At 53.4% G+C, this 24,458-nt stretch overlaps 2 protein-coding genes across 4 annotated transcripts in view; both read left to right on the top strand.

The window, feature by feature from the left end:
- Positions 1 to 11,194, top strand: part of SPTBN4 (spectrin beta, non-erythrocytic 4) — a 68,868-nt gene extending 57,674 nt beyond the window's left edge. Inside the window, exons 28-37 of the mRNA XM_072967028.1 lie at positions 627 to 871; positions 3,384 to 3,522; positions 3,615 to 3,699; positions 4,083 to 4,279; positions 4,866 to 5,485; positions 6,557 to 6,626; positions 7,231 to 7,523; positions 8,664 to 8,837; positions 8,983 to 9,025; positions 10,137 to 11,194. Of these exons, the coding sequence (XP_072823129.1) occupies positions 627 to 871; positions 3,384 to 3,522; positions 3,615 to 3,699; positions 4,083 to 4,279; positions 4,866 to 5,485; positions 6,557 to 6,626; positions 7,231 to 7,523; positions 8,664 to 8,837; positions 8,983 to 9,025; positions 10,137 to 10,295 (2,025 nt within the window). The 3' untranslated portion in view covers positions 10,296 to 11,194. The remainder of the gene's footprint in view (positions 1 to 626; positions 872 to 3,383; positions 3,523 to 3,614; positions 3,700 to 4,082; positions 4,280 to 4,865; positions 5,486 to 6,556; positions 6,627 to 7,230; positions 7,524 to 8,663; positions 8,838 to 8,982; positions 9,026 to 10,136) is intronic.
- A 354-nt stretch (positions 11,195 to 11,548) lies between these two features.
- Positions 11,549 to 20,836, top strand: SHKBP1 (SH3KBP1 binding protein 1). Of its 3 annotated transcripts, none has more exons than XM_072967026.1 (18): positions 11,549 to 11,693; positions 11,942 to 11,995; positions 12,114 to 12,159; positions 12,265 to 12,338; positions 12,639 to 12,697; positions 12,931 to 13,011; positions 14,164 to 14,325; positions 14,406 to 14,496; positions 14,585 to 14,775; positions 15,480 to 15,595; positions 16,355 to 16,442; positions 16,556 to 16,672; positions 17,504 to 17,674; positions 18,727 to 18,882; positions 19,310 to 19,406; positions 19,724 to 19,902; positions 20,190 to 20,301; positions 20,423 to 20,836. In XM_072967026.1, the coding sequence occupies exons 1-18, from the start codon at positions 11,608 to 11,610 to the stop codon at positions 20,652 to 20,654; spliced, it is 2,112 nt and encodes a 703-aa protein (XP_072823127.1). In that variant the 5' UTR covers positions 11,549 to 11,607; the 3' UTR covers positions 20,655 to 20,836. The 3 variants fall into 3 exon arrangements, with proteins under 3 accessions (XP_072823127.1, XP_006215068.1, XP_072823128.1); XM_006215006.3 differs by having other exon boundaries at positions 20,187 to 20,301; XM_072967027.1 differs by lacking the exons at positions 12,639 to 12,697; positions 12,931 to 13,011 and having other exon boundaries at positions 11,608 to 11,693; positions 20,187 to 20,301.
- The last annotated feature ends 3,622 nt before the right edge of the window (positions 20,837 to 24,458 follow it).

Here is a 24,458-nt window from a genome sequence, read left to right as displayed (position 1 = left end):
ATTTGGCTGTGGGACAGACAGAAATCATATGATTTTCCTCAAAGAAACTTGATGGGGTTGAATTTAATGAATAGAAATCAGAGCTAATAGAAATCAGGCAGTGAATCTGATGACATTGGGAGGTGGATCTGAGAAACCAGATAGAAATGCAGCTGTGGACCTAACAGAACTCAAGCAGCAGACCTGAAGGAAATTGGGTTGCAGGTCTAAAGGAAGGTGAAAATTGGACAATTATTTTATATACATCATACAGATGACTGTTAGAAATTAGGCAGAGGGACTGATAGCGATTTAGTGGTGGATCTGATATAAATATGGAGTTACTCCAAAAAAATCAGGTGGCTGACCCTATAGAGGTGGTAGGTGTGAAAGTCAGAATGCAGGTAAGTTAAAGAAACATCAGACAGCAGACATGAGAGAAATATGGTAGTGGGTCTAAAAGAAGTCAGAAAGTGAGAAAGTAAAAAAGAAATCAGGCAGCAGATAGGAATGAAACCCAGTGTGGAATCTCAAGGGTGCAGGCTCCTTATGTTTTTAGGCTCTGCACCCAGCCAGCAGATGGGGGAAGGAGTGGGTGGAGCCTGGAGCCCATGGAGGGCTGGTGCTCGACCTGGCATGCCCCTCAGGTAAGGCAGCTCCAGGAAGGGGCAGCCCAGCTACGGACGGTGTACGCGGGCGAGCACGCGGAGGCCATCGCCAGCCGGGAGCAGGAGGTGCTGCAGGGCTGGAAGGAGCTGCTGGCAGCCTGCGAGGACGCCCGCCTGCACGTGAGCTCCACGGCCGACGCCCTGCGATTCCACAGCCAGGCTCGCGACCTGCTCTCCTGGATGGATGGCATCGCCAGCCAGATCGGAGCAGCTGACAAGCCCAGGTGCCCCTCATCCCACCTTGGGCTTCCTACCTGCCTCTGGGCAGCCACCCCTGCCCATCAGCAGTTCCTTTCCCATAGAAAACCCCAATAGCCAATACCTGTGCGGTACCTCTGCCTGCTACGCATTGTTTTAATGCCTCTTGTGTATTAAGACCCCTTGTCAGGCCAGACACTGGGGCTCAGAGCATGGGACATCCTCCTGCCTCTGTGGGGGTGTCACAGCATGGGGAGGGATCTGAAGCCAGGGTTGGGACAGGGAGGCATATTTGTGGCTTAATCTAGTAGGAACTGACATGTTGCTCACATAACGGCTTGATGTGAGTGTCCAGCAGAAGCCTGTCCCGCACTGATTGGGAGCCACTGTCCTTCCATCATCAGCCCTGGGAGTCATTTGCTGGACCTTCTGCATCCAACTGCAGAGAAGAGAGCAGGAGGATCACATGGGAGGTTTTAGGGACTAAACCTGCGCTCACGTTCTATTGGCCCAGTGGCCCCAACCTGTCTGCCTGGGAGGCTGGGAAATGTAGCCTGGCATGTGTCCAAGAAGACAAGGACCTGGAGAGTGGTGGATGCGTAGCACTGTGTCTGTGACTGTGGGGCCTTGGGCCTGCATTCATTTACTCAGCAAATATGTATTGATGACTACTGTATGCCAGAAGGTGAGCCCCTGCCCTGATGCAGCTTACATTCTGAGAGAGGAGACAGGCAACAGTTAAGTAAATAAACAAACACTTAATATTATTTCGATAGTCGTAGTGCTCTGAAGAAAAATAAAGCAAGATAAGGGGACCTGAGTGAAGGATGGTGAGTTGGGTAAAGTTTTAGGGGGAAGAGTCTTCCAGGTGGAGGGATCAGCAAGTGCAAAGGCCCTGAGGTGGGTTGCAGTTAGACATGTTTGAGGAAAAGCTGGACAAGCATTGTAGCTGGATGGAGTGAGTGGTAGGGGAGAGTGGAGACTGGTAGGAAGTGAGGCTAGAAGAGAAATAGGGCATGGTGAGGAGTTTGCCTTTCCTTGGATTGAGATGGTAGTCATGGGATTGCGTAGAGCAAGGGAGCAATGTAATATAATGTACATTTGAGAACGATCACTCCAGGTGCCTAGTGGGTAACGGACTGTGGACAGCCAGGTGGAAGCAGGTAGACCAGTCAGGAGACTGCTAACATAATCCAGGTGAGAGGTGATATTGTCTTGGCCCAGGGTCGTGGTTGAAGAGATGGCAAGAAATGATTGGCTTTAGGAATTGAAAAAATCTTATTATGAAAATTTCAAAAATATACAGAAGTAGCAACAACAGTATAATGAACCCACATGTGTAGAGTGAACACTGGGCTTGGACAACCATCAACATTTGGCCAATCCTGCTTCATCCATACGCTCCCCTTCCCCATCCCATCCACCCTTTGCTGAGTTATTTTAAAACAAATCTATGATTTTATATCATTTCAGAGTATGTTTTGCAGTTATAAATGTCCAGTCTTGAGTGACTGATTAGCTTCAGGGGCTGAGGGGGAAAAAGAAGAGTCACGGATGAATGATGGGTGAATTTACTGAGTTGGAGAATTTTGGGGAGGGTACGTTTGGGAGATAGGGGAGAATCAGGGAGATTGTTCTAGGCATATGAAGTCTTAAGTAGGAATCATCACAGTGTGGGACCATCAGAAATGCATTTGGACATATTAAGTCTTATAAAGCTCTACTTGTTGACTGGTTGAACCCTCAGAAATTTGAGATTTGTTTTGCACAGATAATAGCTTAGAATGATGCTGTCCAATAGTTACACAATGCAAGCCACCAGTGTGAGCCATGTATATAATTGAAGATTTTTCTTGTAACCACATTAAAAAAAAGTAAAGAGAAGCAAATGAAAATTAATTTTAGTAATTAATTGTATTTAACCCAATGTACCCAAAATACTATTACTTCAACATATAGGCATATGAAAATTATTGAGATATCTTACCTTCGTTTTTATACTCAGTCTTCAAAATATGGTGTTTAGTTTACACTTGAACACATCTCAAGTCAGACTAGCCACATTTCAAGGGTTTGACTGCCATACATATCTAGTGGCTACCATATGGGACAGCACAGACTGAGAAGTTTAGAATCATTGGCTAGTGGAAACTTAAGAAGTATACCTTTGCCACAGGTGAGTACGGCTCAGTGGTAGAGCACATGCTTAGCATGCACGAGGTCCTGGGTTCAATTCCTAGCACCTCCATTAAAAAAGAAAGAAAGAAGAAGTATAGCTTTAAAAAATGAGAAAAATTGGATCTTGAAATTCTAGGTTAGAATCACAGAAGTGTGACATTTTAGCACTTGGGGAAAAGTTGGAGTCATTGAATCAGAGTGAAGAACCTTGGCCCCTCAGAACTTGGTCATGGGAGGTGGGTGTCCTGAGATGGTGTGGAATCCCAGCCTCAGGGATTTGGGCTTATCAGGACCTGCATATATGGGGCGAATCTAGGGAGGCTTCCCATGGCTCAGACCCCTACCCACCACCCACCATAGGGACGTGTCGTCGGTGGAGGTGCTCATGAACTACCATCAGGGCCTGAAGACCGAGCTGGAGGCACGGGTGCCCGAGATGACGGCCTGCCAGGAGCTGGGGCGCAATCTGCTGCTCAACAAGAGTGCCATGGCTGATGAGGTGGGGAGGGTGCAGGGGTCCTCCTCTGCCACCTGTGCCTATTGGGGTGGGAGCCACCCCTGATGCCTCTCCCACCCACCTGCCACTCCCAGATCCAGGCACAGCTGGACAAGCTGGGAACCAGGAAGGAGGAGGTGTCGGACAAGTGGGACCGCCATTGGGAGTGGCTGCAGCAGAGTGAGTGGGGGCCCAGACACGCGGCTCAGAAGCACAGGGACATGCTCCAGCATGTTCAGAAGAGCCCAGAGGGTGACTCAGTCATGCTTTGCACACCCCATGGCTGCCCAGCAGCAAACATAAAGGCCTGGGAGGGTGGGCAGGCTGCTGCCCTATCATTGACTCCCTGGTGAAAAGCCAGTGCCCTCAGAAATAGCCCCAGCTGCTCTCATTCCTGCTGAGCCCAGAGTGGTCCGGGCTGGGATGGAGGAAGTCGTGTGTGTGTGTGTGTGTGTGTGTGTGTGTGTGTGTGTGTGTTTGTACAGCCAGTGAAAACAGCCACTGCCACTATGAAAGGTCCACAGGTGCCCCTAACATCCTTACCCCCAAACGTCTCTCCATAGTGCTGGAAGTGCACCAGTTTGCCCAGGAGGCGGTGGTGGCCGATGCCTGGCTGACCGCTCAGGAGCCACTCCTGCAGAGTGGGGAGCTGGGCAGCAGCGTGGACGAGGTGGAGCAGCTTATCAGGCGACATGAGGCCTTCCGTAAAGCAGCTGCAGCCTGGGAAGAAAGGTTCAGCTCTCTGCGGCGCCTGACCACGGTCAGCACACCCCAGATCCTGCCCCAGGCCCCTCCCGTGGCACCACACCCATCTCTCTATATAAGACAAACACACAGGCTCAGCACTGTGTTGAGTGAGGGCCAAGCCAGTCAGTCACTGGGCTCCCAGTGCAGTGTGGTGGGGGGACAGATCTGTCACCAGACAATGTAGCCCAGGACTGGGATGGGGGGAAGCACAGGGGGCCATGGGAGCCCAGAAGCATTTGTTCTGGACTAGGGGAGTCTGATCTGAGACTTGAAGAGTGAAGAGAAGGAATCATTTTAATAAAAGTCTTAAGGTCTTGAAGGAAGGAGGCAATTGGGGGCCAGAGGAGAGAAAGGCACATAAAGTGATGATTTAGCCAGTTCTTAAAAGAACACTAAGTGTTTGCTGGAGAAAGTAGGAATTCAGCTCCTGGCAGAGAGCTAAGCAGGGGTACTGGCCTGGACAACCTTGCTTTTTCACTGATAAGAGCTAATAAATGGGGTGGTGAGGCAGACGACCCAGAGCCACCTTCCCAGGCCCTACCCCCGACCCCCGACCCCCACCCCGCCCCTCCACCTGAGCCTGGCTTCTCTGTCCTCAGATTGAGAAAATCAAGGCTGAACAGAGCAAACAGCCGCCCACCCCCTTGCTGGGGCGCAAGTTCTTTGGAGACCCTACAGAACTGGCGGCCAAGGCTGCGCCCCTGCTGCGGCCAGGGGGCTATGAAAGGGGCTTGGAGCCCCTGGCCCGCCGGGCCTCGGACACGCTCTCCGCCGAGGTGCGGACCCGGGTTGGGTACGTGCGTCAGGAGCTCAAGCCGGAACGCCTCCAGCCGCGCATCGACCGGCTGCCGGAGGTCCCGGGGATAGTGGAGCCCACGGCCCTGCCGGCCGCAGCAGAGGACGCCGCGGAGACCCCCGGGGCCCCCGCATCAGCAGAGCAGGTCCGGCCGCGGCCAGAGCGCCAGGAGTCAGCTGATCGCGCAGAGGAGCTACCCAGGAGGCGGCGGCCCGAGCGTCTAGAATCGGCAGATCAATCCGAGGAGGCTGCGCGGAGGCGGCGGCCCGAGCGGCAGGAGTCAGCGGAGCACGAGGTTGCACACAGCCTTACCCTGGGCCGCTATGAGCAGATGGAGCGGCGGCGCGAGCGGCGGGAGCGGCGGTTGGAGCGGCAGGAGTCCAGCGAACAGGAGATGCCCACGAGAGGAGACCTGGCCAAGGGGTGAGGCCCCATGTGCCCAGGGGGTGGAGGAAGGGGGACATGGAGAGCTCCTGGAATCACACAGGCCAGTGGAGAGGGTTTCCTGGCTCAGAACTGCCTAAGGAGGGAGATACATTCGTGATACCCATTTCACAGAGGTGTAAATGGAGGTTGAAAAAGGGTAGGAGTCCTGCCCATTATTCCACAGTGGCAGTGACCTCCTCCAGGTGCAGGTTCTCAGCTACTGAGTTCTGACCCCTGCACCAAATCCCCTGGGTGGCCCTGAGCAGGAATTTTGTCCTCTCTGCATCTCAGTTTCTTCATTGGGCTAATGGTGGAACCATCACCTGCCTGATTGGAGCTAAGATCCTTTATCACAATCTGTCTCAGCCTTATAAACTGGAGGCTGTAGTCATATCTATTTCATGGATGGGGCAACTGAGTCTCAGAGAGGGTAAGTCATTCAGCTTGGGTGAAGCAGGACTGGAACCCAAGCCTTTCAGAATCCAGAGTTAACCAGTATATTGTGCAGATCACTTCAATCAGCTGTGTCCCCAGAGGAGGCCTTTGGTCAAATATGTTTCAGTGACAATGACTACCAGACCCTTTTCAAATTTTGTACATCTTGAACATGTGTCCACTCTGCTTGTGGTATGTGCTGGGGAGAGCAATGACTGAACCAGCTCCATCCCTGCATTCATGGGGCCCACAGTCTAGGGAGGGAAACAGACTTGTCACCAGATAATGTGACCCAGAATGATGGGGGCTGGGGATGAGGGAAGTCCAGGGAGCTTGACAGCTGGGGGTAGGGCGAGTGGGTGGAGAAAGGCAACAGTTTCTTCAAAGGCTTGAAGGCACCAGTTTGCATCTTGGTCTTTGTGGTGCTTAAGGGGAGAGAGATTCCACCCTCCATTCAGCAGACATGTGCCGAGCACCTGTGGTGTGTAAAGTAGACATCTGACACAGGCAGATGCAGAAGTGGATAGGGACCTAGCATCTCAGGCTGAGGCTCCTCCAGCCAGCCAGGATGGTCTCTGGGAGAAGGCATCCCAGTTCCATTGGGTCTTTCTGCGCCTCCCCCCCCCCCTCCAGGAAGGCCACCCTGGCTGACATTGTGGAGCAGCTGCAGGAGAAAGAGGCAGGCCCTGGGCTCTCTGTTGGGGTAAGTTGAGCCTTGGCATGGGTGGGGGTATGGGGGCCCCTCTCCTCCAAGCAGGAGTCAGGATCCCAGAAACACTGATGTCAAGCCCTGCCCCTCTCATCTGAACCCTGCAGAGACTCTCAGGGGATGGGAGAGGGCTCCCAGATGCCTCTGAAATTTTCTCCCTCAGAAAGTTGAGGCCACTAACCTAAGAGATTCCTAACCCCTTCCACCCACACACAAGTAGACTTCAGACTCTTCCCACATCTGTCCTAGATTCTTTCTCTAGCTCAGTGGCGGAGATCTCAAATTTCCTTACAGACAGCCACACACATATGAGGTGCCAGGTTCCTCCAACAGGCAGCTGGGACACCCACCAGCCTACACCCCCACCTCCATATGTCTAGCTCCCCTCCAAGATCGAGAGGGATTCCAAACCTAGGACCCATGCCCAAGACCTGGGGAGCCAACTGTTAGTTGGACCTCCAACCTTGAGGCCCTCCCATACTCGCTTCCAAGACAGATGGCCCTGCAGACAAATGGGACCCCTAGACCCCTGAGTTCGCCCAGATGGCCCCCACACCCCACTATGGACAGCACCCCTCTTCCCCCTCCCTTCACACAGCCGTCGCTGCCTCAGCCTCGCGAGCTTCCCCCCGGTCGCCTGCCCAACGGGCTTGAGCCGCCCGAGCGGACACCTCGGCCGGACCGGCCGCGGGCGCGGGACCGGCCCAAGCCGCGACGGCGGCCGCGGCCCCGAGAGGGTGGTGAGGGCGGGGGAAGCCGGCGCTCGCGCTCCGCCCCGGCCCAGGGCGGCTCCGCCCCCGCGCCTCCGCCACCGCCCACTCATACAGTGCAGCACGAGGGCTTCCTGCTGCGCAAGCGCGAGCTCGACGCTAACCGCAAGTCGTCCAACCGGTGAGCGTGTGGGCGGGGCTTTGGAAGGTGGGTCCAAGCTCAGTGCCCAATGAATGAATAAGTGGGCCGGTGGACGGGGGGTGGGGCTAAACTTTAGGGCATCCAACCGGTGGCTGGGTAGGCGGGGCCTGAAAAACGGAGCCTTAACTTCAAAGAATCAATCAATGAACCGGAGGAGCGGGGCCTAAGGTTAGTGTGTCCAATGGGTGAGCCGGTGGAGCTTACATGGGGTCGGGACCTAAAGAAAATGTTACGAACGTGAATAAATTGCAACTCAATCTCACGGAAACCAACGCAGGAGTTAACTAGAGCTTATAGCAAACTGGATGTGGGGTCTAGCTGGAGGGTTCTCATGACTCGTGAGGTGGAGCCTGGAGAGGTCCTTCAACCAATGAGTGGGGTGGGTCCATTCATTCAATTTTAAGTTGAGGGAGGGTCTGATAAGGGGCAGATCCCAAACTGAGGGCTAAGAGATAGGGAGCATGTCATATAGGTTTCCAAATGAGTATCTAACAGTGATGTATCTACTCTTGGAGTCCGACTGCAGGTTGTCCAGCCTTTTTTGAATCTAGGGAGAGGTGGAGCCCAAAAGGGAAGTGTTGAGCAAACAGAATGAAATGGGGGGAACAGATTGAGGTTTTGCTTTTGGGGCCTGGAGGCAGTCTTTCCTCCTTGTGCTGAGACCAAGGTGAAAATAAATATGGGCACCTGGGTGTGGTTTGCTCGTGGGAGACTTTCTTCTCTGTTGGGGCTTTGGCTGAATGGGGAGACAAGAATTCCTCATTCCAGACAGGGTGACCAGTAAGCTAATAGATCTCCCTTTAGGGGATTCCGTGGTGGTTGGGGTGGGGGTTGGATGAATGGTGAGGAAAATGCCCAAGCAAAAGCTTGTGGCGGAGACAGCTTGAGGATAAGGAGGGGCAGCCCCAGCAGGGACCAGCTTGGGCAAAGACTTGGTACCGCGGGACTTAGACTCTCCCCCCAGCTCAGGAGCAGCCATAAGCAAGAACACTCCAGGCCCTACTGGGGCAACGGCCTAGAAGGAGGAAGGCTCAGGTATAGTCAGCCCTTGAAAGGTATTGATGAAGAGTACCCAGGCAGAGCTGCGACTCTGCCTTGAGCCCCATCTCGTCACCCCAGGTCGTGGGTGAGCCTGTACTGCGTGCTCAGCAAGGGGGAGCTGGGCTTCTACAAGGACGCCAAGGGCCCAGCATCCGGGGGCACACACGGCGGGGAGCCACTGCTCAGCCTGCACAAGGCCACCAGCGAGGTGGCTAGTGACTACAAGAAAAAGAAGCACGTCTTCAAGCTCCAGTGAGCCCCCACAATGGGCAAGAGGGAGGGTCCAAGACCCAGCTTCCCTCTCCCAGCAATACCCTGCTCCAGTGGGGGATAGTTGGTGGATGGGTGGGCTGGTCCCCTGCCCTAGAGCCCCCAAGTTCTGTGTCCTCTCCCACAGGACCCAGGATGGCAGTGAGTTTTTGCTCCAGGCTAAAGATGAGGTGAGATCTGTTCATTTCTGTCCTATATTCAGACTTCAGGAACCACCTAGCTGGCTGGCTCCTGACCCAGGGACGGGGCTGTGAAGAGAGGAAGCACAGGCCAGAGTTACCAGGGCTGCAGTGGGAAAGCCAATGGGCAGTGAGAGCCCAATAGGAGTTCCTAATCCAGCTGGGGGGAGGTGGAAGATCAGGAGGGCTGCCTGGAGGCCCCAGGACAAAGTCCAGCCTCCTTGCCTTGGCTTCTGAGGTGAGACTGGAAAGTTAGGAGAGAGTTAGCTTAAAAAAAAAAAAGAACTGCAAGTTCAAAGATCCAGAGGTACAGAATTGCAAAGGGTTAACTCTGCTGGAGTTCAAGGAGGAAGTTTCCCAGGGGCTGGATCTCCAAGAGCACTGTGGGCCATTCGGGGGAGGTTGGAGTTTATTCTCAGGGCACTAGGGTGACATGGCAGAGGCTCTTTGAGCAAGGGAGGGTTACAGTGAGGCAGAAGAAAGATCCCTTTAGCTACCATGTGCAGGGTAGATTGGAGAGGGTAAGAGTGGAGGTGTGGAGCACAGGAGGTGACTAGGGCAGGGGCCCAATTGGGAGAACACAAGTCTGGGCCAGGGCAAGAGGAGGAGCAGATGTGGAAGCAGTTTGAAGAGATGCTGAAAATAGTAACAAGAGGCTATGAAGTAGGCCTTTATGCTCTCCATGCCTCTTCAATTTATCTTCAAAATGGAGATAACAATAGTTTTCCATCATAGGGTTAATATGAGAAATAAGTTGATATAGGAAGAGTCCTTACAGGGTCTGGAAAATGTCAGTGCTCTCTAAGTGTCTGCTGATTTTATTGTTTCTTGTTGTTTATCTCTATAGTGGGAGTTAGATATACTCCGATTGCATAGGGTTAAGTGAATTAATCCACAAAAGTGCTTAGAACAGAGCCTGGCACAAAATAAGTGCTATGTAACTACATCACCACCACCATCATCATCATTATCATCATCATCATTATCCTGTTTAATAGATGAGGAAACTGAAGTTCAGAGAGGATAGTCTGATTCCAGACTCATCTATTACTCAGTCTCCTCTCTTCCAAACACAGACTGTGTGCCCTGTTTCTCTCTCCAGGAGGAGATGAATGGCTGGCTGGAGGCTGTGGCCACATCGGTTGGGGAACACGCGGAGATCGCCCGTTGGGGCCAGACGCTACCCACAACGTCGTCTACAGATGAGGGCAACCCTAAGAGGGAAGCAGGAGAGCGCAGGGCCAGCGGGCGCCGGAAGTGACTTACTACCCCCAGGGCCTGACACCTCCCCGCTCCTCCTCTCCGCACTGTGGGCACAAAGACACTTTCTCTTCCGCAGGGGCGGGAGCCCCTAGTCCCACCAACACTGCGGACGCGCCATGGACGGGCACTGGAAAGGAGGGGATTTCTCCTGCACCCCAAGAAGTGCTGGGGGAATTGCTGCCCCTATAGCCATATCTCGGCCCCTTCCTGCTCGCCACCCCCACCCCAGGTGCTGGGGCTTCATTATTTTTATGCAATAACTGAGCTTGGGCGGGGGCCGGTAAGGGGCCAGTTGAGCGAAACTCCCTGCCCCGATGCCCAGATCCTGCCCCAAGAAGCTGGGGTGGTAGGGGCGATAATTCCCGACCCGCTCTCTGCCCTAGGGATGGGCATGGGGGGCGCTGGTGAGGTCCCCTGGACCATCCAGGGTGCTAGGGGGTGGGGAGGGGACGCCCCCTCCCCGCCTTTACCTCACTTCCAATGCTGCCTTGATCTCTGTCTGGGAAGGGGGAGTGAAGGGGCCCTAGCCTCCGCACTCCGCCGTCTCAGAGCCATGCGGTTAATTCCTGACTTAGTTTATTTTTGCAAAATGTCGACCTCCTCCTCCCCCGCCCCGCATCCGCGAAGGCTTTTAAATGGGAGGGGCGTCAAAGCTCTAAATTGTCTTCCTCTCTCCTCCCCCCTCCAACTGTAAATGCCACTTCGTGAGGGGAGGGGCGAGGGGAAGCCCTCCCCCTGCATGCTTCTGGCTGGAGCACCTCCCTGGGGAGTAGGGGGACTGGGTTGTGGGCAGCCCCCATGGCCGCTTGGAGAAGCCGCTGGGGCCCAGGAGTGTGGGGGCGGTGTGGCGGGCGCAAACTCTATGTACCTATAATAAATCCTTTGGCTTTGACGGTCTATGCTAGTTCGTGTTTAATGGGCTGCACCCGAGAGGGTTGGGTGGAGCGAGGGGAAGAAACTGAGTTGCGGAGAACAGTTTGATGTCCCTCTTGGTGTGGACTAATTTCAGGTCTAAACACGTGCCCCTGACGAAACACCTAGATGCCTTTCCTAAATCGGGAGCCCCACGGGGATGGAGGAACGTTTTGCTATCCGTAGTACCTAAACTTCTCCCAAAGAGCCGCTGGGTCCGCCCCGTCCAGGACAGGAAAGGCGGGCCCCTTTAAGGAGGCGGAGAAATTAACTGCGATGGGTGAGCGCTTTGCCCAATCGCGGGTGGCTCCGGTAGTCTCCGGCCCAATGAGCACGCGGTGGGGGCGGGGCGTGCACACCCGGAAGCGGGTGCAGGCCGGCCGGCTAGCCGGGGGGCCATGGCAGCCGCGGCCCCTGCAGCAGATGGGGTCCCAGGTCGGGGGACTCCCGGGGAGGTGATTCATCTGAACGTGGGAGGCAAGAGGTGAGTGTAGGATATTCCTACTCTCGTGGGCGGGAAGTCGGGTGGGAGTACCCTCTCCTCCCGGGGGGGGGGGATTCCTGTCCATCAAGGATTGCTCCGCCCCCTCCTGGAGGCGCGGGAGCCTAGACCCGCGCCCGGGTAGGGGAGGGAAAGCGCCCGGGTAGGGGAGGGAACTCACCCGGTCCTGGGACTGAGGAACGCATTTTTCTCATCCTCCTATCACCTCGCGCCTGCTCACCGTCCTGAAGATTCAGTACCTCTCGCCAGACTCTCACCTGGATCCCGGACTCTTTCTTTTCCAGGTGATTGGGAGAGCGAGTTTGGGGTGGGGGGCGGGAGGAGAGGGCATGGGGAGACGTAATCTTGCCCTCACGCACGCACTCCGGCCCGTGACACCTGTTCTACGTCCCCTTTCTGCAGTCTTCTGAGCGGACGCATCTCGACACTGAAGGATGAGACTGGAGCCGTGAGTAGAGCAAAGCTGAAAGGGGGCAGCCGGTAGGAGGAGGGACAGAATCCCCACTCAGCCCCGCAGTTTGTCCCATCCATCATCCCTTCCCCTTCCCTGCAGATCTTCATCGACAGGGACCCCACCGTCTTCGCCCCCATCCTCAACTTCCTGCGCACCAAAGAGTTGGACCCCAGGTTGGCATGGATGATAAAGGGGATTCCCCCACCGTCTTCACCCCTGAGAAGGCTCTTCTTCCTCTAAGAATGTTCATTAAGCTCTTTGATCATATTTAAATTGTGTCCTTAGAATTCCCCGCAAACACACACACATACACACACATTTTCACCACCCAAATCATTGCTGTTTAGAATCTTGATCCCATTAGAATTTGCTGCCCCTTGGGATTCTCTGTGCAGTTTCGAAAACTTCCTCCTAGAATTCTCTGCCCACTCCCACTCACGAGACTCTGACCCCTAGTCAATTCTGCTACCCAGGGGTGTCCATGGTTCCAGCCTCCTCCACGAAGCCCAGTTTTATGGGCTTACTCCTCTGGGTAAGTGGGGCCGGCCCCCCTTAACATCCTCATTGTATAGAAAACCAGCTCTCTAGTGATGCTCCCTCTTTCCCTTCTCTCCTGAAAGAAGGTTGAGTTAGAGCTGAGAGCACTGGATTTGGTTCTGGGTCTCAGGAGAGTGGTGGTGTTCTGTGGAGAAAGAAAGGGGGGAGGGAAAAAGGGATCTTCCTCAGTGTTCCCCAAGTCCCAGCCTTTGAGTCCTTCCACCTCAGTTCGACGTCTGCAGCTGAGGGAAGAGTTGGATCGATCTTCTTGTGGAAACGTCCTCTTCAATGGTTACCTGCCTCCGCCAGGTGGGAACTACTAAAGAATGGAGGGGGTGAAGGGGTGGCTAAAGACTACATTTCCCATAAGGCTGCAGCCCTTGGGTGCCTGGGCTATGAACCCTGAGACGCTATGGGAGTTGTAGTTCTATAGCAGATATTTGGACTGATGCTTGGAAAGGAAGTAGGAAACAGCTTTTCCAGTGAGGCAGTAGGCCAAGCTTAACCCCCTTGAGGCTCAGAAGCATGCCCTAGAGCCCGATGGGAGTTGTAGTCTAGGCTTGATTTCCTTGTAGGGAGACTCAAGAAAGACTTGTGTCTTTTTCACAGAGGGGAGAAATATTAAAGGAAAGTTATTGACTATAATCTCCATGAGACCTTGGAGCAGCCAGCCCACTGGCCATGGAAAATATGCCCTAGTGGTTTTAGAAATTGTAGTCCACTAGGCTTTGCTGTTTGGTGAAAGGAACAGAGTGGGGAAATTCGATTTATGGCTTTATTTCCCTAACCTCAGTCAATACCTACTACTTTCATGAAGTTTGCGAAATATGAAGACCTATACTGTTGTTCTCTTAACTTAGTTTGACCCTGTCTTTTTAAAAAATTTTTGTGGGGGTGATTATAGCTCAGTGATAGAGTGCATACTTAGCACACACGATGTCCTGTGTTCAGTCCCCAGTATCTCTATTTAAATTTTTTAAATTAAAAAATTATTTAAAATAAAAGCTTCTTATCACTACCTTTATGCCATAAATTAGTAGACATAAAAATAATCCCCAAACATAACAGTGTAATTAACTCTGGGTAGATGCTGTTGTCTGCCAAGGGGACAGGCTTCCATTTCTTAAAAGGAGAAATTAGCAAATATTGAAGAGGTATCGATAGCCAAGGGGACAGGCTTCCATTTCTTAAAAGGAGAAATTAGCAAATATTGAAGAGGTATCGATATCATGGCCACACCAAACTGATTCTTACTTTGTGATAGGCTCCAAGAAACTGCAAAGGGAGTAGCTCTCTGTGTGATTCAGTATCATGTAATGCCACGTCCCTGCACCACCTAAAATCTTTTTGCCAGGAGACGATGTTCCCCATGTGGGAAAATCAGTATCAGACACATTTTAAATGCTTATAATGTGGTGATTATTACAATTATTGTCATTCTGTCCCTTTTCCCTGCCATAGTGTTCCCAGTGAAGCGGCGGAACCGGCACAGCCTGGCAGGGCCCCAGCAAGCAGGGGGGCGCCCAGCTCCTGTTCGCCGGAGCAACACGATGCCCCCCAACCTGGGCAATGCAGGGCTGCTGGGCCGAATGCTGGATGAGAAAGCCCCTCCTTCCCCGTCAGGTATGTATCTGTCTCTTGAGAGACTAGAGTAGCCAGTGGGCCCTTGGGACCCCAACCTGATCCCTGCTTTTCCCCACAAGGGCTACCCGAGGAGCCAGGGATGGTGCGCCTGGTGTGTGGACACCACAACTGGATCGCCGTGGCCTATACCCAGTTCCTTGTCTGCTATAGGTGCTCAGGGAGGGCGGTAGCAGGAGGCCTTGAGCCCTGTGGATGGGGTAGGCTCAGGGTGACAGTTAACGATGTCCCCATCCTCCAGGCTGAAGGAAGCCTCTGGCTGGCAGCTGGTGTTTTCCAGTCCCCGCCTGGACTGGCCCATTGAACGACTGGCACTCACAGCCCGGGTGCTCAGTGGGGCTTTGGGTGAGCATGACAAGATGGTGGCAGCGGCCATGGGCAGCGAGATCCTGCTGTGGGCTCTGCAGGCAGAAGGCGGTGGCTCTGAGATAGGTAGGGCATCCAGCTTTTCCCAGAACCCTTTGCCCTTTAGATTTATTTATTTACTTTTAATGCAGGTACTGGGGATTGAACCCAGGACCTTGTGCATGCTAAGCACACGCTCTACCATTGAGCTGTACACTCCCCTCCCCCCAGCCTTTGCCCTTTAGAATTATATTCCAACCTGTGGCCTGTTAAAACAACCCACCCTACACAGTTCTCACACCCATAAGAATTCCATATCCTGTTAGAATTCCTTGGCGTGGTAGAAAAATCCACCCACCTAGAGTTCTCTCCTCCATCAGAATTCACCATCCTCTCAGATCTCTGCTTTGTTAGAATTCTCCATGCCAGTAAAATCCCTGGGCCTGTTAGAATCTGTTCCCATTAGAAATCTGACTCTGTAGGCTAATCTGTTCCCTCACAAATCTTAATCCTCGTGAGAAGCCTGTGCTGCCCATAGTCTTTTTTTTTTTTTTTTTTTTTTTTGGCCTTCGTTGAAAATCTCAGCTGTGTTAGAATTCCACACCCCTTTAGAGTCCCACACCCTATCAGGCATCTGGCTCATTGTAATCCTCTGTAATTCCTGCTGGAATCCTCCATCCTGTTAAGATTCCATGACCCAATTGAATCCTCTGGCCCTTGGAGGTTTTCCTGTCACCCTTCTTCTCCCCTGTGAAGGGGGGTCCTGGCTGAGTGCTCCTCGCCCTCCACAGGAGTCTTCCATCTGGGGGTGCCCGTGGAGGCCTTATTCTTCGTCGGGAACCAGCTCATCGCCACAAGCCACACAGGGCGCATCGGGGTGTGGAATGCCGTCACCAAGCACTGGCAGGTCAGGTCACTGGCCAGCCTGCCTGCCTTTTTCCCACGTGTCCAGACTGGTCAGACCCAGGGAGGAGTTCCTTTCTGCCCCGACTCAACCTGGAGAGAGCCAGAGACCCTAGCAGTGGGCCAGATCCAGTAAGGAGGCGAGGGCAAGTGTGATAAAGGCCTAAGGAAAATCAAAGAGGCCCTCCTGGAAGAGGGGCTACTGAGCTGACATGAAGGATGGGTGGGTTTGGAAAGGAAGAGAGGATTCTCCAGGCCCTGGGAGTTGGTGTAGGAGGCAGAACCCAGAGATAGACATGCAAATGTCTGTGATTCTCTCTGCGCACACCCAAGCTATGTCCAATGGGAAAAAAAAATACACCTACAGTGTTGTTTTCTGAAGTGTGAGTGGGTGAGAGAGACAGACAAGCAGAGAAAACAGAGAAAGACACAGAGACAGAGGGAGAGAACCAGAGGCGACAGAGAGAGAGAGAGAGAGAAGGGTGGATAGAGAGAAACCAGGACTGAATGACTGGTAGACACAGGGACAGAGAGAGATAGATGGAGATGAAAAAAGACGTGTCAGAGATACAGAGTCAAGGAGAGGCCAGGAGACAGAAGCGCCAACCAAGAGCCATTCAGAGACAGAGAGACACAGCCTGGAGCAGGCAAGGCTGGAGTGGGCCTAAGAAAGCCCCGGGGGAGGTCCTGGAGCAGGGAGGAGAGGCCATGTCAGGAGGGGCACTGCAGAGTCACAGCCCGCCCCGCCTCACCCGCCCCGCAGGTCCAGGAGGTGCAGCCCATCACCAGTTACGATGCGGCAGGCTCCTTCCTGCTCCTGGGCTGCAGCAATGGCTCCATCTACTACGTGGGTGAGCAGCAGCGGGCATCCCCGTTGCCTGAGAGCCTCCCCTTGGTGGTGGGAAAGAGGAGAAAGACTGGGGTACCTTGAACAAACCTGCACTACCCTCCCTGCTCACCCCAGATGTGCAGAAATTCCCCCTGCGCATGAAGGACAATGACCTCCTTGTCAGCGAGCTCTACCGGGACCCAGCGGAGGACGGAGTCACAGCCCTCAGCGTCTACCTCACCCCCAAGACCAGTAAGCTATGACTCAGCTCCCCATTTGGCCATCAGCGGCCAGCTGTGACCCCAGGCCACAGCTGTCTCCCTACCACCTGTGTAGCATGACCCAGGGAGGTCTACTGGGAGGGAGACAATTCAACTTTCATTTTGTCATTTAACAAACACTCACTGAGCACCAGTTATGTATAAGCTCTGTTCTAGGTGCTCGACCATGGCAGGCCTCTCCACCAGGGGCAAAATAGATTTCTAATATGTCATCTTTGGGTCTCTGTACCATCTCTGTGAGTAGGGCATGTTGTTTGCACACTCCTAAAACAAAGAGGACGTGTATTTTACAGTGGACAAAGCTGAGTTCTCTCACTTGGGAGAGTTTTTTGTTTTTGTTTTGCTTTGTTTTCTTGATCTCAAGTGCAAAAAATAAGTTAATTTTTTGTTTGTTTTTGAGATATAATTCCCATACCGTAAAATTTACAATTTAGTCATTTTTAGTAGATTCACAAGTTTATGCAGGCATCACCACTGTCTAATTCCAGAACATTTTTATCACCCCTGTAAAGAAACCCCATGCACAGTAGTCACACCCCGGTCCTCCCTCCTGACAGCCCCTGGAAACCTCTAATCCTCTTTTTGTCTCTATGAATTTGTCTGTTCATTCTCTCTCTGATCCATCCCTTTGTCTCCCGTTCCTCCGTTTCCCACATCTCACCACCTGGTTATCTCCATCTCCCCCTCTCTCCCGGCTTTCTGACTCTGTGTCTGTTCTTTGTCTGCCTCTTTCTCATTGCCTTGGTTTCTGTCTGTCTTTAACCCTGTGCCACTCTCCCTCCTTGGCCGGCCCCCCTACCAGGTGACAGTGGGAACTGGATTGAGATCGCCTACGGCACCAGCTCGGGGGGTGTGCGGGTCATCGTGCAACACCCCGAGACGGTGGGCTCGGGGCCTCAGCTCTTCCAGACCTTCACAGTGCATCGCAGCCCTGTCACCAAGATCATGCTGTCGGAGAAACACCTCATCTCTGGTGAGCCGTGCCAGGCTGCCCTGGGTCCCCATCTGCCTGCAGCCGAGGGATGGCTCAGATGGGACCACGAAGCCAGGCAGATGGGGACATTGTGTGTGGGTGGCCTCTGGAGAATACTGTGAGGGGGACCAGTCTGGGGGAGAGTGAATTTGCAGGGGAAAGGGGAGGACTCATCAATGTAGCACTTGGCCAGGCACATGGGACACAGCGATGGACAAGACAGGCCAAGTCCCTCCCCTTATGGAGCTGATGTTCTAGCAGAGGCAGCAGACAATAAATCATTGAAAATGTAAATCACAGTCCAACTGTGATGGGGGCCATGAATTAAAAAAAGCCGTGTGAGCGGCTAGAGAGCATTAGGGTTACTGGAAAGTATGTGGTACCGAGAAGGTCTTCATGAGGAAGGAGTTCTGGATGGAAATGAGCAGTGCTGATCATTGTGGACAAGTGTTCCAGGCAGAGGGAAAGGGCGTTGCAAAGGCTCTGAGGTGGGAGGATGTTTGGTGTGTCAAAGGAAGAGCAGGGACCCCCTGTGCTGGGAGTGGAGTGGACAAGTAAGAGGGTGGGAGGTGATGGGGGCAGGTCAGTGGGACCTTGTAACCCTTGAAGAAGACTTTGTCCTTGACCCTGAGTGAGATGGTGCCACGGGAGGGCTCTGAGCAGAGGAGGGCCATGACCTGACGCAAGCGTCCACTGTTCCCTCTAACTGCACATGGGGACAGGCTGTGGGGCAGGACAGAAGCAGGAAGGCCAGGGAGGAGGCCGCAGCATTCATCGAGGCAGGAGATGAGACAGACAGGACCAGGGTGGGGGTGGGGCAGTGGACAGGGTAAAGTGAGATCTGGCTTGGAAATGATTTGGAGGCAGAGCCAACAGGATTGTTGACATTTTGAGGAATAGTTCTGGGGAAGAGAGAGTTCTCTGAAAGGGAAGACTTCCGAGGGGCCTGAATCCCAACACCTCTGAAAGGGGGTCATCCTGGGGCTCGGGAAGGTAGGGCAGTGGTGATGCCGTGCCTGAGCCTGACCCTCTGCTGCCTCCTCGCTCCTCAGTCTGTGCCGACAACAACCATGTGCGCACCTGGTCTGTGACTCGCTTCCGCGGCATGATTTCCACCCAGCCCGGCTCCACCCCACTTGCTTCATTCAAGATCCTGGCGCTGGAGTCAGCTGACGGGCATGGCGGCTGCAGTGCCGGCAATGACATTGGTGCCTCCTGGCCCCTGGTCCCCCACCCCCCGGACCCTGCCTGACCTCCATGGACCTCCACCAATCCCTTACCTGACCTCTGTAGACCTCTCCTGACCCAGCTGATGTGGTTGACCTCCACCCACCACCACCTGACCCATGTTGACCTCAATTACTCCCAGTTGAATTCTGTTACCCTTCCCACTGATTTCTGCTGACTGCTGCCTGACCCAGGAGCCTCCCTCATCCCTGACGTGCCTGAACGCCATTGACTGTTGCTAATCCCCGCCTCTGAACCCTCTCGGACCTCGCCCAACTCCAGCAGCCTTGGGATGGGGACCCGGTCCTGCAGGGGATGTTCCATCAGTGGGAAAGGGGGCAGAATCTTGGGGTCTGGAGGTCCCAGGGACCCCAGCTGGCCCTGACTGCCCCCCTCTGACTTGCCCAGGCCCCTATGGTGAGCGGGATGACCAGCAAGTGTTCATTCAGAAGGTGGTGCCAAGTGCTAGCCAGCTCTTTGTGCGTCTTTCATCCACTGGTCAGCGGTGAGGACCACCCCATCAAACAGGGAGGGTGGTCAGAGGAGAGGACAAAATGCCAGCTTGGTCCCAGAGGTCGGAAGAGCATCCCAGCCAAGGGGCACTGCAGGAGCAAAGGCTGGGAGGGAGCACAAGGTCCTAGGTTTAGGGGCTGGGGTATCATAGATTTGGGAGGGATGGAGAAGCTTGGGTGCTTCTCCCAAGAAGAGAGGCATGAACTGCCACCGTAATGGTGGGAACTGAGGCCGGGAAGGGAGTAAGGATAAGAGGGACTGGGCCAGGCCCTGGTGTGGCCAAGGTGACCCCTTCCCCTGCCCTCTCAGGGTGTGCTCCGTGCGCTCCGTGGATGGCTCACCCACCACCGCCTTCACGGTGCTTGAATGTGAGGGCTCCCGGCGGCTTGGGTCTCGGCCCCGGCGCTATCTGCTCACAGGCCAAGCCAACGGCAGCCTAGCCATGTGGGACCTGACCACTGCCATGGATGGGCTCGGCCAGACCCCTGGTACTCCCCTCCCCAAGGCCCCTAGACTTGCCCTGAATTCCTCTCTACAGCCTCCTTCATCACGACCTCCCTCCCCAAGCCCTTGCCCTCTGATCCCCTTCTCTGCCCACCAACCCCTCCTTGCCTTTGCTTTTCAATCGCTCTCTCTTAGCTTCTGACCCCTGTCCTTTGACCTCTGCATCTTTTCTATTATCCCAACCTCTATCCTTGCACATGACCTTTGTCCCTTGGCCTATGACCCTTGCCTTGCCCCTGACCCAGCTTCCTCATCCCCCCTCCCCCAGCAGGCGGCCTGACAGAGGAAGAGCTGATGGAACAGCTGGAGCAGTGTGAACTAGCCCCGCTGGCTTCCTCGAGGGCCTCCCTCCCCAGCCCCTCACCCCGTGCCTCTCTCACCAGGTAGGCATGACTCCACTTTCCTTTATGAGCAATGGGGGAGAGGGCAGAACAGGGAGGCCTTGGGAGGGGGTTGGCCCAGCTCCACCCTGATGACCCGCATCGACCCTCATCACCCCCTCAGTCTCCACTCAGCCTTCAGCAACTCCTCACTGTCCAGCCGCCGTGGGAGCCCGAGCCCCCCACAGGCTGAAGCCCGGCGCCGCGGAGGAGGCAGCTTTGTGGAACGCTGCCAGGAACTGGTGCGGAGTGGGCCGGAGCCCCGGCGGCCACCAACACCAGCCCCCCGGCCCTCCTCAGGTCTCGGGGCTCCCCTTGCACCCCCCAAGATGAAGCTCAATGAAACTTCCTTCTGAACACAGCTGCCATGGTGCCTTGGGGTACCAGGTCTTGGGGGACTCAGGTGCCTCCCCCGCTTCCTGTCAGAGCCCTGGGTTCAGGGCCAGGGCCTCCGTGGAGTGGTTACTGTTACTAGGCCCCACTATCTCCCCTTTCTAGAGCCAAAGTCACACTTCCCTAATAAAGTTCTCACTGCCAACACCTTGGTTACATTCTTAGAGGGTTTGGGGACCCCTAGGAAAATGTTGGGAGAGATCTGGTGCCCAACCAGGCCCATGGCTGTAGTTTCAAGAACATTTGTCTCTCCAGGTTTAAGTAAAGAAGAGGGCTGGAGGGTATAGCTCAGTGGTAGAGTGCATACTTGGCATTTTAGCATGCACAAGGTCCTGGGTTAAAATCCCAGTACCTCCAGAAAGGAAGGAAGGAAGGAAAGAAAGAAAAGGAAGGAAGGAAGGAAAGAAAAGAAAAGAAAAGAAAGACAGGAAGAAAGGCTAATCACATCCACCTACTAGGAAAAAAAACAAGAAGGAGGAGGAGAAGAGAACTTGGTTTTTATAACTGGCTTCAGGTGTGGCTGGATCCAGGGCTCAAACACTCATCTAGAATGTTTTTTCATCTTTTGGCTTAGCTGTCCTCTGGGATCATTCTCAGTCACCTTTTCTCCACTCCGTGCCAAGATGACTCCAGGCAGCTCCTCAGCAACTTTTTTTTCTCTAATAGCAGCTAAAATGGCAGGACTGATTTTCACTGTCTTAAACTGAGTCAGATGGCCACTCCTGAACCAATCACTATGCCCTTCCATTGTTCCAGGTCTCATGTGCCCTCACAAAGCAGGCAGTGAGGTCATCGTGTTTTCAGAGTGGAGGAAGAGTTCCTGAAAGGTGAATCAGGGTACTGTTACCAAAGCTGGGATAAATGGGTACAGGTTGACAGAAACACAGATGTCAGCTAAATGATTGCCACGTCCTTAACATTTGTATCCCAAACTTCACCACTGCAAACATACTGCCCATATCCCTGGCTGTCCAATCTTTCATCTCTCTCCTGACCACACCAGAGAGGGTATGTGGAATAGAATCAGCTCACCCCAGCCTGACATCCTTGAGACTTTCCCCTAGATAATACCTGTTTCTATGGCAACTCCTCAGGAAAGTTTTCTGCATCTTTTCCTTGGGTCAATGAAGAGAAGAGAAAGTGGGCCAACTAAGAACAAGGGATTTTAGGATATGCTAATTCCAGAATTCCAGAGTGTCTGGAATGCCAGTGCTTCTCTAACATGATGGAATGGGGTCTAGAATGTTAGGTAATCTGGAACACAGGCATATGCTAGAGTGCTAGTGGATGAACAATATTAGGCTTCTCCCCTGCATAGCAAAGAATCCAGACTGTTAAAGTTTCTGACAAAGGGACCTAGAAAGTCAGTGATTCTAGAACGGAAGAGCGTTCTAGAATGCCTGTGAATCTATACCAGTAGGAATATTTTACAAGCCAGGGATTCTGGAATGCTAAGACTTATAGGAACACAGAAAGGAAATTGTATTACTAGGAAATCTAGAGCATAGGGGTATTCTGGAATGTCAGCCCTTCTAGATCATTAGAGGATGTGTTTGTGTTCAAAGAAATCCATAATGGCAAGTAGTCCTGGATTGCCAGAGAATCTAGAATGTGAATGGGAGACCTAAAATGTGAGTGATTCTAAAACATGAGTGTTCTGGAATGTCTGTGAATCTCAAACTCTGGAAATGTTTTGACATTTCAGGGCATTCAGAACACTGGGGAAATGTTTGAATGTTAGGAAGTCTAGAATGTAGGAAGAGGTTGGGATGTGAGGGATCTAGAATATGGGAGTGTTTTTACAGATGCTCACAGATCTAGAATATTGAGATTATTCTTTCCATGCCAGGGAATCCAGAACGCTTGTGTTTCTGGGATGCTAGCGATTCTAGAACTGAGAGAGAGAGAGAGAATGTTGGAAAATCTAGAACACTGGAGAGATTTGTTTGTTTGCTAATACAAGTGTAAAACTGTGTGTGAGCACATACAATGGGAGGGATCTTCTGGAATGCCACGACTCTAGAACTCAGGGATTCTGAAGGATTGAGATCAGATCAGAATCCAGGAGCGACATAGAAATGACCGTGGGAAACAGTGGCGCTGATAAGGAGGGATTGGGAGCAGAGAACTCCAAATTCTGGGGGGAGGGGAAGCCAACGCCATCCCCGGAAGTTGCAGTGGTGAGCCAGAGGCTGTTGCCTAGCAACGAGCATTGAAGATGCCCTGGATCCCAAGCAGAAGGGAGAAATTCGGCAGCGCCCCCAGCAAATGATCCAGCCACAGGGTAGGAGATGGGGAGGGGGGCAACAGGGGCAGGGACATGCTGTCCTGCAGGGCCACGTTAGCAGGGATCTCGGGAGCTACACAAAGACAGGGACACTGAGCACATTCAGTGGGCAGAGCCAGACACTCCATTACTGAGCTGGGACAAACCACGAAAGACTGTGAGTGGGGCCTGAGTACCGTGGTTTCTGCTCCAAGGGGCTGTGTGTCCCTGGATGGTGGGTGGGCCCAGGCTTCTGGGTGTCAGTGTTGGGTGGAGGCGTAGATTGCTGTAGGTGACAGTAATGGTATGAGTGTGGCTGTATGAGTCACCCCGTGTGCCTCACGGTAACACAGGGTGGAGGGATCCCCTATCCTCCTTGCACACCCTCCGTTTGGAAGAAGGAGCGGGAGTTGGGGATAAGGCGAAGCTGAATCGATTGCTTTTCTTAGTCTGGCGTTAGCCCTATGGTCAGGGCTAATGGCCTAGTGTGGGCGGAGCCTGGGATCCACTGGGGTCGGGGCTAACGACACAGAACTGGAAACCTTAAGCATCAAACTGCTGAGAGAAATGGGGTATGGAATCCCAGGACAAGGGGCAAACATAAAAGGGCTAGGGATTGGGATCCTAAGTGTAGGGCTGTGGCCCGATTCTCTGTACCAAAAGGTGTGGCCTGAAATTCAAAGGAGAAATGGGCAACTAGGGGGCGGGGTCTGAACTCAGGATGTTTTTAGGAGAAGGGATGCGGAGTTTGTAATTTCTATAAGAAAGAAGTTGGGGCCTTGAATTCGTAATGAAAGGAAGTGGCTAGGCTTGAGACCCTCTGTGTTGGGAGGTTGTGAGCAGGGTTTGGAGCCTGGAACCCACGAAAGCAGGTGCAGGTGGGTAGTAAGGTACCTCGTGGCTTGGGGCTCCCCCTGGTAGAGGGGGCTGAAATTCTCTAAAGAAAGAATCTACAATTCTGGGAGTGGGAGGAGTGCTCTTGGGAGCCTTTAAAGACTCAGGCAGGGAAAGGATGTGTTACCCTCTAGGGGTGACAGTGAACAGGGGTGGGAGTGGAGTCTATGGGTCCAGGACGGGAGGCTACAGCCTTCTGAGGAAGGGCTATTGTTTGTTGAGCCTGGAACCGCTGAAACACAGGGCCTTGAGAAGTGGCAAATCTTTGGGAAGGGCCTGGGGCCCCCAGAGGGGCCGGACCTGGAGCTCAGTGCAGGATTAGCACTCTGTCCCCAGAATTCTGAGTCTCTCATGTGAGAAGTGGGGACCTGTGATGTCTTTCAGCATCTATGTCAGTCAGAAAGCAAATTCTGATGGACTTCTCCCAGGATTGTAAGCAGAGGGATGAAGTCTTCGAGTGGGAGTCTAATTTAGGGGAACCTGCCTACAGCCTACGCATTCCTCTCAGTCGTGAGAGGGGTCCCAGCACCTCCACAGGTGGGGACTCTCCTTTATGAGAGGATTCACTGAGGCAGTACCCTAGACAGCACTGAAAATTCCAGGCCCC

This window comes from Vicugna pacos, chromosome 9 (genome assembly GCF_048564905.1).
Source record: "Vicugna pacos chromosome 9, VicPac4, whole genome shotgun sequence".
Taxonomy (NCBI): Eukaryota; Metazoa; Chordata; class Mammalia; order Artiodactyla; family Camelidae; genus Vicugna; species Vicugna pacos.
Note: the sequence above shows the minus strand (reverse complement) of the source record. Positions and strands in the feature narration are given on the sequence as shown.

Excerpts from the sequence above, each read along its gene's own strand:
- SHKBP1 (XM_006215006.3), top strand. The coding sequence starts at position 11,608 with ATGGCAGCCGCGGCCCCTGCAGCAGATGGGGTCCCAGGTCGGGGGACT. Across the intron at positions 12,698-12,930 it reads TTATGGGCTTACTCCTCTGG|TTCGACGTCTGCAGCTGAGG; the intron begins GTAAGTGGGGCC and ends CTTCCACCTCAG. Across the intron at positions 15,596-16,354 it reads CCGTCACCAAGCACTGGCAG|GTCCAGGAGGTGCAGCCCAT; the intron begins GTCAGGTCACTG and ends CCCGCCCCGCAG.